Source organism: Schistocerca americana, chromosome 11 (genome assembly GCF_021461395.2).
Source record: "Schistocerca americana isolate TAMUIC-IGC-003095 chromosome 11, iqSchAmer2.1, whole genome shotgun sequence".
NCBI classification, from domain to species: domain Eukaryota; kingdom Metazoa; phylum Arthropoda; class Insecta; order Orthoptera; family Acrididae; genus Schistocerca; species Schistocerca americana.
The window spans coordinates 204381102-204396244 of record NC_060129.1 but is presented as its reverse complement, the minus strand read 5'-3'; the positions used below and the strand labels follow the sequence as shown (position 1 = coordinate 204396244).

General features: G+C 43.2%; 1 protein-coding gene across 1 annotated transcript in view; it reads right to left on the bottom strand.

The window, feature by feature from the left end:
• Positions 1-1396: 1396 nt before the first annotated feature.
• The window catches only part of LOC124553601 (tyrosine-protein phosphatase non-receptor type 11-like), a 255423-nt gene continuing 241676 nt past the window's right edge, over positions 1397-15143 (bottom strand). The window contains exons 13-16 of the mRNA XM_047127457.1: positions 8702-8793; positions 8425-8442; positions 6583-6591; positions 1397-1573 (exon numbers count right to left, since the gene is read on the bottom strand). Of these exons, the coding sequence (XP_046983413.1) occupies positions 1417-1573; positions 6583-6591; positions 8425-8442; positions 8702-8793 (276 nt within the window). The 3' untranslated portion in view covers positions 1397-1416. The remainder of the gene's footprint in view (positions 1574-6582; positions 6592-8424; positions 8443-8701; positions 8794-15143) is intronic.

Here is a 15143-nt window from a genome sequence, read left to right as displayed (position 1 = left end):
TTAGCGCAGGGCACTGAAAGTGACGAATGAGGTGCACTACCACATAGCACTGCATTTTCTCGAGTGATACACTAATGTAAGTAATGGATGTTGTCTGCACAGGTAAAAAAATATGGGAGGCTCACAGTATACAATGTAGGTGCGAAATCACACTACAATGACAACGACATCAAAATGGCCATCTGCTGACGACTGTCAAATCGAGCAGCCGGTTCTTACGAGAATGGAACTCGGGTGTCAGTTATTCATTGTAATTAGAGGTTTCATACGGTTGGAAATGAGATGAAAATTGACAGAGGTATAAACAAAAAAAAACAAAAAAAAAATGTTGTCGGTTAAGAAATATGTCTCACAAATTGAGGGCAAATTATTCTGGAAACTTAAACGTGCTGAAACCTTATAAACACAGGTCATTTCTTTTCAATGTTATCCCTCGTACTGGGCTTGTACGGGCAATTATTAAAGTTTCATACGCACATCAATTACAGCATTCGACATATAAAATCTTCCTCACTCGAGAGGAGTGGAGAGGGGGAGGGAGGGGGGGGGGGGGGGGGATGGGCGCAAATAATGCGTTTCAAAAGTACAAATTTCCACATTCAAATTTTACACGAGAGCCACAGACAGGAGTAGGTTTCACAACAGTTCAGTTCCTCGTGTACGGCCAGAAGATGACGCTCACTGCTGCAAAGTGGGCAACAACTTACGCACAACGGATGTAATGCAATGAAACTAAAACCGGATCAGCTGGGATAGAGGTCAGAGAACGAGCTATAACACGAAACGGTAACTGCCAACTGCTCAGACACGAGAGTTTCGACGGAGCCCGGAGGCGTACTCGGCGGTCAGACAAACTGCTCGCCACAAGCGGGAAGTGCCGCGTTTGAGCCTCGACCTGTTAATATTCTGCACTGTCACCACACATTCGATAATTTTTGTGGTCGAGTGCTACAAGTAAGGAGTTCATATAAAAGACGTACCACACTCGTTGTGTGTGTGTGTGTTCTTCCACTGGTGAGTAAGAATACGTGTTGCAACAAAATGGTGACAACAGCCACTTGTAAAAAAAAAAAAAAGATTTACACTTCAGTCTCGTATCCTGGTCGATCCTTAACGTACGACATCAGGTCCGGACCTCTGTCGCAAACTGCACTCACTAGAACGTTCGCACTGCACGTGGGGAGCACCCCGTCACAGTGTCCAGTGCGGAGTCTGTACACAGAGGACGTCGCGGACGCACCCGTCCGAACACACGCCAGCCGGAGGCGGCGCGCCGCCCCCTCAGAGCCTCCAGTCCTCGGGCGGGGACAGTGGGGGCGGCGTCGGGGCCGCCAGTAGGGGCGCGAGGTCGCCCGCCGGGACGGCGATCCGCGGGGGCGGCGCGGCGTGGCGCCCCTCCCGCTGCTGCTGCCGGTGTCACGTCTTGCGCGGAGGCGGCGGGGGCGGAGGGGCGAAGCTCGGCGGCGGCGGCCCGATGTGGTGCGTCGAGGACGGCCCCAGCGACGCCGCCGACAGCTTGCGGTCCTTGACCGCGACGTTCTCGTAGATCTGGCGCGGGAAGTCGTCGGGCGGCCTGTGACGGGCGAGTGAGTGAGTGAGGGGCAGTATTTCGGTGTGGCTCGACAGCTTATCCTAGGAGACAGACCGGGAAAAGGCGGAGCTCCGTCTGTAGCATTTGTAGATTTAGAGAAAGCTTTTGACAAAATCTGTTCCGAGTACACTCTCTGATATTTTGGAAGTTGCAGAAATAAAACACAGGGAGTGGAAGGATATTTACAACTTGCACAGAAACCGGGCTGTAGTTATAAAAGTCAAAGTACTCGTAATTAAGGATCGCAGCAATCGGTCGTCCTTTTTCGTATTTTATTATGCAGATCTAGATTTCGGCCTGAAGCTAGCCACTGTCGATGCACTATTATTTTCGCTCAAAGTGTGTAAACAGCTGTCGATTGGTCTTCGACCGCAGTCCGTCGAGTAGTATTCGGAGTCTCAGCTTCTCAGTTTTGCACGCTGTGTTCAAAACCTGGCCATTACTTTTATTTCTGTTTTTCATTTATATACTCAAGTCTGTAGAAGATTACTAGACAAATGTTTTCCATTGTATGTTGATATAACTTTGTCCTTATCCATCTACTAGTTGTACGTCAGACGAATGGGGTGACGATAAGAAGAGGAAGAAGAAGAAGAAGAAGAAGAAGAAGAAGGAGGAGGAGGAGGAGGAGGAGGAGGAGGAGAACGAGAAAATGATTTGAAATTGTTTTAGTGAAATTCTTTTAGTGTATCTTGCTTAGAAATCAATTGCGAAGGGCATGCTTTTGGAAAAGTGATTCATTATGCTCGGTTTGCTGCGAATTTATTGCCAACACGCAAAATCTCCATCAGCGTTAATGAAGTTTCTTTCCCAAGTGTGATTCGTACAAAAAAATGTCACTGTGACAAATCGCCTTTGTGCTACATTCGTGGTGGTTAGAATACCTGTGTTTTGAACAGACACACACACACACACACACACACACACACACTCTATAATGAATGTGTGACACTTATTGTGAAATCCAGTAGTAAATTTACAACAACAGAACACCCCCATATCTTGTAATTTGATAAGAAACATTTGTGTACTAACCTTCCACAGGCACGGGTAGATAAAGAAAAACAATAAAAGATGAAATAAACAGAAGCGGTAATCGGGTTCGTAACACAGGGCACAAAATCACAAAGCTGCAAAGCTAACTATCGCACCGCCATTTCCTCCGAGAGCATCACACTGTAAAAGGCAGACGAAGTACCTCGAAAATACTTCAAAAACTTTGACCGCCATTTCTCCAGAAACGGTAGAGTACTTACAGATAAGCCGAGTCACGTGACCACTTATTTTAACTCGTCTCGTCCTTTTCAGAATGTCTTTGCACTTTAGAGAATTTGGTGCTCGGTGTCTGACAGCAACTTTTTCTAAAGATGCACAAATAACCCCATAAAATATCATTTATTTAACGAAAGTCACCGGCACACGAGTGCACGGCACCTGTGTTACATAAACTGCGCGGCTTCTGATCCGAATCTCGTACTGTTTTATTTAAATTCTATGTTTATTATCAAATGAAAATGTTAATTAAGAAATACTGAACCACGGTTTTTAGTAAAAATACATCTTTTCATTTTTCTTTACTAATTGTACGAAAATGTGAGTATTCAGAATAAAGTAATATTTGGTAAGAAACTGCAAAACGGCAAACTAAAAATGAAATTTACAGTTTCTTTTTTTAAATTTCTAGAGACAAGAGTATTACTGATACGCATTATTATTTCATTTAATAATAATGCAATTCACATGTCTCTATCAGATTTCAATTTGTTTTCACGTGATAAGTAATTAAAAATAAACAGATTATTTCTTTATTAAAAATTATAATTCAGTATTCATTCATTAACTTTTCTATGTGGAAAAAAGATAGAGGGAATTTCAAAAGAAAAAAACCTCTCACATCCCTACAGGTGGTGGTATCGGGGAAAACTAGAAGTAGATTTCCTGTACCAATGTGCCTGAAAACGAATACCTGCTGAGGTACAGGCCTGGCCATATGTCACACAGTAGGCAGTACCACACGTGCTCGCCAAGCACCCTGACACGCCCTCCAGCTCTCGTTCACAGTGGAGACCTCTCTCTTTCCAATATACGTGCCTCCGTTTGGGCCGCGTCTTAACTGTCGGTCACAGCTCCCGCGACATCTGCACACTGACAGTGGGTTTGGCATATGCCAATTCCTTTAAGTATCCGAATAGCCAAAAATCCGGTGGACTCATGTTCGGTGAACGAGGAGGACACACTGTCGGATCTCCTCGACCGATCCGTCACCTGCTAAATGTCGCACTGAGGTGATGTCGCACGATCTGTAGAAATCGGTGAGGTGCCCCGTCGTGCGTAAGCTGGAGTCGTCATTTTTTTAAAATGAGCTTTTCACTCTGCGGTACAGTGTGTGCCAATACGAAACTGTGTGGCAGGTCGCAACCATGTGCGGGACGGGGATTCGAACCTAGGACCACGGACTTTCTCCGGCGATTGCTCTACCGGTCGAGCTACGAGAGCGCGACTTTAGACTCCCCCCTCCACTTCCTTTCCCTCGGTACCTCACCTCTACCTTCCGGCAGTCGCAGTCACTCTACGCGGGTAACATTCTCCGACAGCACCGGTAACTCTTGTAGAAATAGCCGATTCGCAGCACGCGTTCGGTGATGTGTACGGCTCTGAAAGTCGCTGACAATTCCCGCCCGCACGCCGATACCGTAGCGATCCCGAAGCCTCGGCTTCCCGATCGTTCGAGGATTTGCATCTGCCCAGATGGGCATATTGTGGTAATTTATTATGCCGTCCCTCGCGAATCCTACCTACACGACAAAATACTGTACTAAACATTAGTCACCGTAAGTAAAACAGCCCGTATTTTGACAAGTGTCGCTTCCTCGACATATAATTACAAGAGGTTTCTTTCTAGATGCAACTGATACTCTCTACTGTAGTAATACGTGACACTGTTTTTGAACATTCTGTATCGAATTTAGATGTTTTTAAAAAAAGTTAGTATTAGGGAGGATCTAACCAAGCTCTTTGCATTAAGAATGCTTATATGCTACCCACTCAGCTACTGGTGAATCTTGTAAAATGATGTAAATGTTTTGTATTTAACAGCACTTCAAAAATCTTACGACACTGGACCCTCTTTTTATTTAAAAAAAAAAAAAAAAAATCCACCACCACACACTGTGCTACTTTGGGAAATTGATGCCCGAGCTGTGACCTGGAAATTCTGTAAGTACGGACAACACAGAGAAGGTTTGTCTGTAAGGCGCCCGTGTGGGTACAGTAAAAAGTAAGGACAAGGAAGTGGATATAGTACATGTTACGAAAGGAGAAGGGAACAGTAAACTCTGTCTCAGAGGGATATGTGAAGGGAAGAGCAGGCGAAGGACGAAAAGACAAACAGGTTCCAGTTCCCGAATGATGTGCCACAGGGCAGCATTAAAAATGAATTGACGGACAGCTATACACGGAGACTTAACGGACCCGACGGCAAATCAGAAAACTGACGACGACACTACGGACTGCACGTGAGAATTATCCGACAATCAGCTTAACAGCTCACACGTCCGAGTTGCCAACAAGAATAATGTGTAGAAGAACACAAAATAAAACTGACAGTCAGTTTGGCTTCGGGAAAGGTAAAGAAAGGTACCAGAGAGGCAGCCCCACTGCCACGCTCAATAGTGTTAGTGAGACTTTGAAAAGGTCGAGGGCTGTTCGTAGGTTCTTTCACCCTAGAAAAAGTGTCTGCCAGTATCAAATGGTGGAAGGCATTCTAAATCTCCAGAAAAATAAATCTAACCTTTAGGGATAGATAGGTAATCGCTCCGAGAAGGAAGTATACGAACGGAAGGCCGGTAACCAAGGGCTCACGTTAAACAGTGGTGTCGGGCAGAGAACCCGTCTTTCTCCACCGCCGTTCGATCTGCACGCCGAAGCAGCGATGACAGAAATACGAGAGAGATTAAAGAATAGAATAAAATTCAGGGTGAAAGGATACAGACAATACAGTTTGCTGACGAGTTTGCTACCTTCGGCGAGGAAGTATTACGGGACGTACCGAACGGAATGGACAGTTTACTGAGCACAGAATACGTGTCGAGAGTAAAACGACACAGGTGAAGACGGCAACGTCGGCCTTAATACGTTGATGAAGAATCGAAGCATCTGAGACGTGGTGCTGTAGAGAGACACTGAAAATCGGGTGGACTCGGATGGGAGGTGAAGGACTGCTCGAGGAAAGTGACGGTCGAGGAGAAGGGCCGGGAGAACGGGACGCGTGTCGAAAGAGGACGGGGAATAGCCTGTCCGTCGAACCACAGGGAGCTGTAGGCGGTGAAAACTGTAGGGTAAGACAGAGACCAAAATACGTCAAGCAAAAAACTGACTACGTACACTGCGAGTGCTACTCCGATAAGGAGAACACGACGACTGTCGTAACCTGATTTCCCAGAAACTTTGCTCGGTGGGAGAGGACTCAAAGTAAAAGAACACCTGTCTCGGCTTATCCATGTATATTGTACCGCTTCTAAAAAGTGACACTGAAGTTTTTGACATACTTTTTAGCATGCAATAATCTTAGCCAAAATGGTGGCACAGTAGCTAACATTGCGGGCTCTCATTTTTTCACCCCATATTCAAAACCCAATTATTGCTAATGTTATTTTTATTTTTCATTTATCTGCCCATTTCAGTAGGATATTAGTGTAGTAATGTTTTCTAGTGTATATTGAAATGTGTTTGTCCTTATTTGTCTAATAGTATGTCCGATTGGAAAAAAAGAAAAGTAAGAAAAAAGAAAAAGAAGAGAACAATAAATGAACGAGAAAAGTATTTGAAGTTGTTTTCAGTAAATTCCTGTAGTGTATCTCGATTCACGATCAGTTGCAAGCACCAGTTTTGCTAAAGTGATCTGTCACGTGTGGTTTCTCACGAAATTGTTGCCAATGAATTGTATATTCAGCATTTCTTTACCAAGTGAGATTCGTACGAGGAAACACGACTGTGGCAAACTTGCCTTCGTGTGATGCTTGTGGGGTTCAGGACTGTCGTGTTTCAAATGTTTCTACAGTCGGTATCATCCGTGGGAATGCAACAAAATTTGCCTGTAGAATACAGATGAGAATAAAATACAAGAATTGATATAAGAATTGATATCCGAATGAAACATAAGCGGATGAGATTTCAAAAAGGTTGTAAACCGTGGAAATACCGTACAAAATATATTATATAATAAATTTAAGACACTTATTGTACAACCTAAATGTAATTTTTCCTATTAATTTAATGCCTTCATATCGCAAAACTCAGTAACAAATATCTGTAAATGCGAACATTTTTAGGTTATGCTTTACCGTGACTGTTACTGACATTAAATGAAACAACAAGTTCACTGTTACCAGCCACCATTTCTATTATTTCCACGACGCATTTCGAAGGTTTAAACCTCCATCATCAGGTGGATTTACATTAGTTAGTATTACATTTGTGTGTGTGTTGTGTTACGATTTTTGGAGGAACTTGTGGCACTGCCTAGTGGAGAAACACGACACTATTTCAGAATATGGTTTAGAATTACTTTTGACAAAAAATTAAATTGATATCTAATGGTAAACATTACCCCTTGTCAGCTTAAAACTGTATGTACATCAACTACTGGCACAAGTGTATATCTATCTGCATATTTTATAGCGTTAACCAGTGTATTAGCCCAACCTTTACGCAGATAATAATCTTAAGACTGCTTGCCCTCCTCCTGCCTCCAGCCTCTCACATCTGTTTATTAATCCCAATCAAAGAGTGTCATCTATGTACGATTTTACTGCTGTAGCCAATATGATCACTGTAATTCAAGTCTGTAACATTTCACCTAATTCTTATCAACAAGTATGAAGTTTAAGCCATTTTAACATTTCACCTGATTGTATAAACGAGTACGAATGTTTAGCTGTTTTAACTTTTCAAAATTGGATTTATATACCACCTGAAGTACACACACATATATTCGACACCTCAAAACAAACACCCCCTAATGCTTTAAACAATTATTCTGTAATAATGTTGTTACGATGTATATTCTTTGCACTTTGGGATTATGCCTTCTCTTCTGCTACACGAACCTTGCACCCAGCTGATTCCAGATGCCACATTTGTTTACAAATGTGGCAGTATACATGTGACGTGTTACGACAGCAAACGGAACCTGTGACGCCTGGAGGTGCTCTGGTTTATTTATTTAATGTTTACCATTAGATATCAGTTTAATTTTTTGTCAAAAGTAATCCTAAACCATATTCTGAAATAGTGTCGTGTTTCTCCACTAGGCAGTGCCACAAAATCCTCCAAAAATCGTAACACAACAGACACACACAAATGTAAAACTAACAAATGTAAATCCACCCGATGATGGAGGTTTAAACCTTCGAACGTGTCGTGGAAATAAATAAAACAGTGATTGGTAACAGTAAACTTGTTGTTTCATTTAATAACAAAAATCTGTTAGTAACCTTCAAAGGATGTGGGTACATAATTAAAAAAAACAAAATAGACAAAAACAATAATTAGGTTTCGGACACGAGGCACAAAACTAAGTGGCCGCAGCAACAGCCACCGAGTCACGGTATCGGCCTAAACGATCGCACGCTAAAAGGCAGTCGAGTTACGCCGAAAAGTTCGACAGTCATTTTCTCAGAAACAGTCGGAGCCGAGAAACGTGTTTCCGTATTTCCGCCCCTCTTCCACCGAGCAAAGTTTCCGGGCTACCGGGTTACGGCACCGGTCACGTACCCCTCGCGAGGTGAAAAGGTCGGGCACGGGAGTGGAATTTTTAGCGGGCCACACCGAACCGGACGGGAGACCGTCGACTGAAATGAAAAAGGTCGGTCTTCCGACTGCGCGCACTACCTGGGCAGGTGGGCGTCGGACACGGCCCTCGCGGGCGTCCGCACCTGCCGCACGACGGGAGGCGCCGCCCCCACGCCGAGGCCGACGCCGACGCAGGGGCTGGCGGGCAGCGACGTGGCGCCCTGGCGCTGCGGAGGGGCGGCCGTCAGCCCGGAGAGGGGCAGCGAGCCGGGCGCGGCGAGGGCGGCGGGGGCGGAAGGGTGCGGCGGCAGCGGGGGCGGCGGCGGCAGCGGCAGCACGGGCGACGGCGACGGCAGCTCGTCGCTCGAGTAGCGGATGTTGGTGTACTCGCGGCCCAGCTGGAGGCTCTTCTGCGGCCGCGGGGGAAGGACACACAAATACGTACTTAAAATCTTCAAAATAATGGTGAACGTAGTCCCAGAAATAAATCAAAAGAGTTCTAATCCTCCAGTTTTTTTTTTTATAATAATTCATTTTTTCTTTGGGAGTGGTGCAGGGAGATAGGTGCAGATCCTTGTCCCACTACCATCTCGTCTGGTATTCAGCTGAAGAGAGCTGTCTGGGACGGATGTACAACTGCTCGTTCTACTTGCGGAGTGGAAATTGCAGACTAGGAATATCTACAAAGGTAGCAAAAAGGTACTCCGAAGTAACTGTCCGTACTGCTTACCACTGTGAAATGTGGTGCCCCGTTAGTGAATAATCTGATACCATTTGTATTTTTCGTACTTAACACTTATTTACTAACAAAAGGTGTTTCATTTTACCAAGTTCTAACACAGTTGAATGTTTTCTTATCATTTGTATTTATTCTCCGCTAAAGTCAATTCTTATAAAATTTTACATTACGTCAATAGCTGCACACAAATGGAAGACAATCGTCGTTTTGACAGCTTCCTAATAAACTTTCGGGAATAACAAAAATTTTATTTTAAAACTTTGTTTGTACATAACTGTGAGGAATGACATAAAACACTAGCAAAATTTTGAAATTTTAGAATGAATCTACATGTAAAATTATCAATCTGAAAAAACAAATTTGTAATTGACTAACTCCCATATCTATTTTTATTAATTATTTTTCAATGTTTACGAACAGTTGTACTTCCAAATATTAATACTTAACATTTAATCGCTCAAAACCAATCAAAATTTGTTTCCAAATCGATAACTGAAATCGTATTCGAATTTGTCGACAAAGTAATACAGTTTTGTATTACACATTAAATAAAGCTGTCCTCGACACGACGGCTTTGCGGACACCGGGCACTGCTCTATTTCCTTGGTGCGGCCCCACTAGAGCCGATCGAGGTCCCGAACTGACCCGGGTTCACAGAGCCCGTCCCGGGGCAGCCCGGGGAGTTGCAACGTGGAGAAGAATCACTTCTCGAGTTGCTCGTCCCCTTGCCTCTGTCCCACATCTCAACTAAGCTACCCAGACAATTACACTTTACTGTTTGTGAAAATTGCACTGTCCGGAAGTAATGTTCTGGAACATTTCACAATTTGAGGCCATGTAGAACTGTGTACAGTGAATATAGTGCTAACGGAAGCTTTGCTCGATTACTGAAATGTTTGATGCCGTCTAAATTTTAGCCACTTTTGAGCTGATTTTCCTGCATAAATTATACAGTTCGTACCTGTCGGTGTTTGTACAGATTTCCAACTATCAAAGACGAGTTTTATGTAAGTAGATTTTTCTACTCTTATTTCGATATTTTACCAGGTATCGATCTGATACAGTGAAAATTAGTAGTCACAACTGTTGAAGTGTAAGATCTGAAAAGAAGTCTACATTAGATACAATAGCTTTTAATTTTCAGTGTTATATGAAAACAAAATATCTCATCTCTATGTTTAGTTTTATTAATTTTACTACTGACAATGAAATCAGTTTTATAAAATAACAGAAAGTTTCAATTTTTCACGTTTTCGAAATCTGTAACTCTTGTTACGAACAGTCAGGCCCATAAATCTTCACTTAAATATTTAATCTGAGAAAACTACATGCAAATTAAAACTGTCGAACAGTTTCAGTAACAGAAGCTATCTAAATGTTAATACAATTTACTACCAGTCCTCTAACGTTCTAGGACGTACGTTCACGATATACAGGGTGATAAGAAAAAGCATCAGACACCCACTGAAATGAGAAAACTAAGTCCAGTAAGCACGGGTGTGGAAATTCGTACTTTCCGCGACGAACGAGTGTTTACGGGAGAGGTTCGACGTGGCGTCCATTCGTGGCAAACCGCACCACATCACAAGTCGAGGGGGAATGAGGTCTGGAGAATGAGCAGGCTGACGTGTGGCACTCCCCCCACTCTGTACTGAACTCTGTCAGTCAAAGTGATCATACAATTCTGTAATTCCAACCACTTGGAGTACACTTCACTGTAAACGTACGTCTCTTCCTCGTCGTTGCAATTTTTACAAGTATCAGTGTACTACGGGGAGTTACAGATTAATGCAGACTCCCGACTGCGACGGAACCCGCTATTTTTCACGTCGAAGAAATGTTGCCGTGACAGGAAGAGGTGATAAGTGACAGTAAAAGTTCCTAGGGTCGACTTGGGAATGAACACTATTGTAACTGGTGGACACAATTTCACGTATTCTTCCTACTAATGAAGATTACATTTGTTAATCTGAAAAGATTTCCATTTTCCCGAATGTCATCTCGCTATCGATTACAAATGGAAATGTTAAATAAACTGCTACATAAGAACTCGTGTATAATTGTTTCTGCGTAACAAAACAGACTGCAACCAATTTACAACTAATGTAATTCTGCATGTAATCGCCGAAAAACCGGCAAACCTCGAGGTTTGGGGGGGGGGGGGGGGGGGGGGGGGTTGACCGCACAGTCGTTACCCCTCTGTCGTGCAGTTCGGTCGAGGTCGGTTCACAGTCGAGGTTACGTCAGAGTCTGGTGGCCACGAAAAATAAATTGTAAAGTATCAATTTGACACCTTATTACTCCATTAAAAATCTAAGGATCTATACATTGTGAGAAGAAAGTTGTGTGTGAAACTTTAAATTTCTTACTGTTAGAATAGCCCCTGTGCTGCCCACGTATCTGCCGTTCTATCGACTTTATGCCCTATATCGAAAATTCGAGTTTCATTTTTTCTGAATGTTTACACGAGAAAGCAGCATTAAAATTTATAGGCAAATCAGAGGAAGTTACGATATGTTCCGCTTACAAAAGGAGGGCCACAGGACGAGGCTCCCGCGGGCAAATTAATGTGACGCTGACCCTGCAGCGATCGTACGGTCGTGACTCACTCGGTCTTTGTGGATATTGTCGTGAAGTGGTAAATGCTACGCTGTACTCTCATTCTCTGTTGAGGAATGCAATACAATGGATTAGCGTACAAGGCAAACTGAGCAAACTTAACACACACTCATTTAATATTTACATCACATACAGGTACGTATCCGTACAAAATACACGTACAATTGGTGTTTACTCTCAAATGATATTAATCCCGATTTACTGTTCACATTTTACACTTCATTATAATTAAATCTTTTTGAAGCTACTCAAATGGTTTGTACTGTAATATCTCTGATGTAAAACTTTGGCAACAGTTGTATTACTGTGTCGAACATGTTTGTGTAATTTGTGGTGTTACGGACCTCGTGTTGTTTCGATGTGATTAGCAGAGGAGATTATTTATAAAAGTGGAATACAGAAACAAGTAGTCAGTGACAATTCATTTATTACGGTGAATAGAGAATAACTGGAATCAATTTTGTGAGCAGGAACATCTTCCCTTCAGACAAAACGGTGACCGAGTGAAAATGGGCGACGAACTAAAATTAATTAAAAGAGCATTTTACTAATCTGAGCTTAAATTTGTAAAAACTGAAATCTCTACATTTCATTTCTTCTCAAGATATGAGAAAAAATGGAACACTGACCAGATTGCAACATAGCTTGGCAAGGTATGATAAACATTAGTAATTAAATTATTTCTGTGTTGCAAAAATAAGAGGTAAGTTAGAATAAACATAAAAGCCTACGACACTGTTGCACAAAATAGGTCGTGGACCACCACGATAAGTGCCAAAATATGCGGCAATAAGGCAGCTCGACTCTGTCCCCTGGAATAGAAGTAAATCATCTATAAATGTGCTCTCGAAAGTATTGCTACACACAGTGCAGAGATGTGGGACGGGAGTCGAATAAGAGGCGGAGGAGGGAGGGGCGGGAGGGAGGGGGGGAGGGGGAGGGAGGGAGGGGGAGGAGGAGAGGAGGAGGGACTTTTGGGGAAGAGGTCGTGTGGCCGTGTGGAGAACAACACAAGAAGTGTGACTATAGAAACCGGGAAGACAACACCTGTTCCAATGGAAACAAAATAGCTGTCGTGAATCGGCCACTTCGAAAGGACGGACGGATGAGACAGGTAGCTAGAGAGTATTCAGGAATGGACTCCACGAGGGTGACAGAGGAGAGGACGTGCAGAGGGAACAGTGAACGAACGTGTCTGCGAGGCGACAGAAGGAGACCGACCGAACAGAAAGAGGGGAGGGGAAAACGGGAAGCGAGCAGAGGCGACAGCCGTAAATGACGCGCACGGCACGACGAGGGTGCTACCGCTGTGCACACAGAGAAATCCTAACTGACCGAGAATGATTGTAAAAGCAAAATTACCAACATTTTACGAACCTCTCTCAGGGCACGACATAACAGATTCCAGAAAGACAGATCACGTGCAGGTGGCTACTTTGCACACGAGATGGGGGGGACAAAAAAACCAAAGAATTCAATCTGGAAACATATCTGGTATTCACTGATTTTAAGAAAGGTTTCAATACATTTGACAGGAGAAAACTTTGGAAAATCCTGAGACAGAGTAAAACCTCATCACACATCGTAAAAGCAAATCAGAACATATAAAGGCAAAATGTGATAACTGTCGGAACGGAAACACACTGACAGAGGAGTAAGATAAGTGTGTTGCCTCTCATCGCTTTTGCTCGAGATATTCGGGGTGTCTCAAGACTTTCGGGTCAAACTGGAACAGACGACAGTGGCTCGAGAACCGATTACACTGAGACGGGGAACCGAGGGTCCAAAATGCGTATCTATTTTGTTACGGAGATACACGGCATACACCGCACGACAGCTACGTGGCTCACAGCAGTCGTTGGCCCGCCAGTGTCGAGCACGTGTGTCAGTGACGCACCCAGCTCCGCACGAGTCGTCCGACACGACGGATACCCGGCACCGGGGACAGTGGTGTGCTCGCGGCACAGGTAAATGCACCGGTGCGGTGCGTTCCGAGAACTCAGTCGCGTACCGCACGTCTCTACGGCAGGCGTGGGTGTGTGCTGTTGCCGTGCACACATTCAGACTGGCAGTCCGCATTCTCCCTAAGTGGTGCACACTGTTACATCCGTAATATAATAAATATGCATTTCTGACCATTGATTCCCTACCTCAATATACCGTATTTACTCAAATCTAAGCTGCACGTGAAATTTGAGACTCGAAATTCGAGGGGAGAGAAAGGTTTTAAGCCGCACCTCCAAATTGAAACAAAGTTAGTCCATTGTAATACGAGACACAATTTAGGTCGAATGAATGACGATACAGCTACAGTAGTTTGGTTCGAGTCTTAAGCCTAGCAGTTAAGCTTTACCAGGCAGCCATTGCTATGCATCAGGTGCTCCGTCCGTATTTATACGGGTACCCTTCCTTTTTCGCATACTTCATCTGGTTTGAATTGATTGTTTATTTTTCTTTGATCTGATAAGTGCCGTTCTCTTTGTTATAGGTGTTTACATCACACTAAGCTGAAAATGCTTCACTGTACTGTGTCACGCATTGTTTGTCGCATTCTCATAATGACTGTTTACAGCCTGTCGCCGCTCGTGGCATGGCTTGCTTTTGTGCGCGCTACCACGGCTTACAATAATAATAATAATAATAATAATAATAATAATAATGAAAGAGGAATCGTCTCATTAGTGAGACAATGGCAAGAGACTGCTTGCCATTTGCTGTTACTTACACTCTTTGTTTGATAATGATCAACAAGAACCAAATAATAGACTGCGTAAGATACAAGATGTTCTGAACGAGAGTTTAGCAAAAATTTTTGCAGACGCCTCTGTAGTACATTACATTCTGCACAGAAATTAGTGATCTTAGATTTAAAAATCTTGTCAATTACCGTGCTTCATTTCTGACTGTGTCATATTAGGCATAAGAACAATACAAATATAAACATGACACGATATGTATATTATTCCGCATTTGCTATTGTCTCACTCTAGTTTCGTAGTTTATTAGGGAGACAGGATTTAAATCAGTTAGCAGCAAACACGAAAGAATACATGGCAAAATGTTTATATTCATACGGTATTATTGTTATGGTGAAAAGAATACTGCATGCGATTCACAATTCATAAAATTTCCTATTAGCAACCATCTCTTGTGACAGGTAGGAAAAAATTCAGAACGTAGAGTTGGCCATATTGACAAACATCCCAAACAATCTTGCCAGTCGGATTTTTGTAGTACGTTCAAATGCTGCTACATTCGAAGATGAACAATACGGAATTTGTATTTACTTCGTTGGATAATGTATCAAAATGCAGTGGTCAAAACTCGGGGCGGTGAAAAAAAGCTCGTCTTCCGCCTTTTTTTTTTAAAATTTACTGATGCAGAGGTTTTGTTGCCAGTATT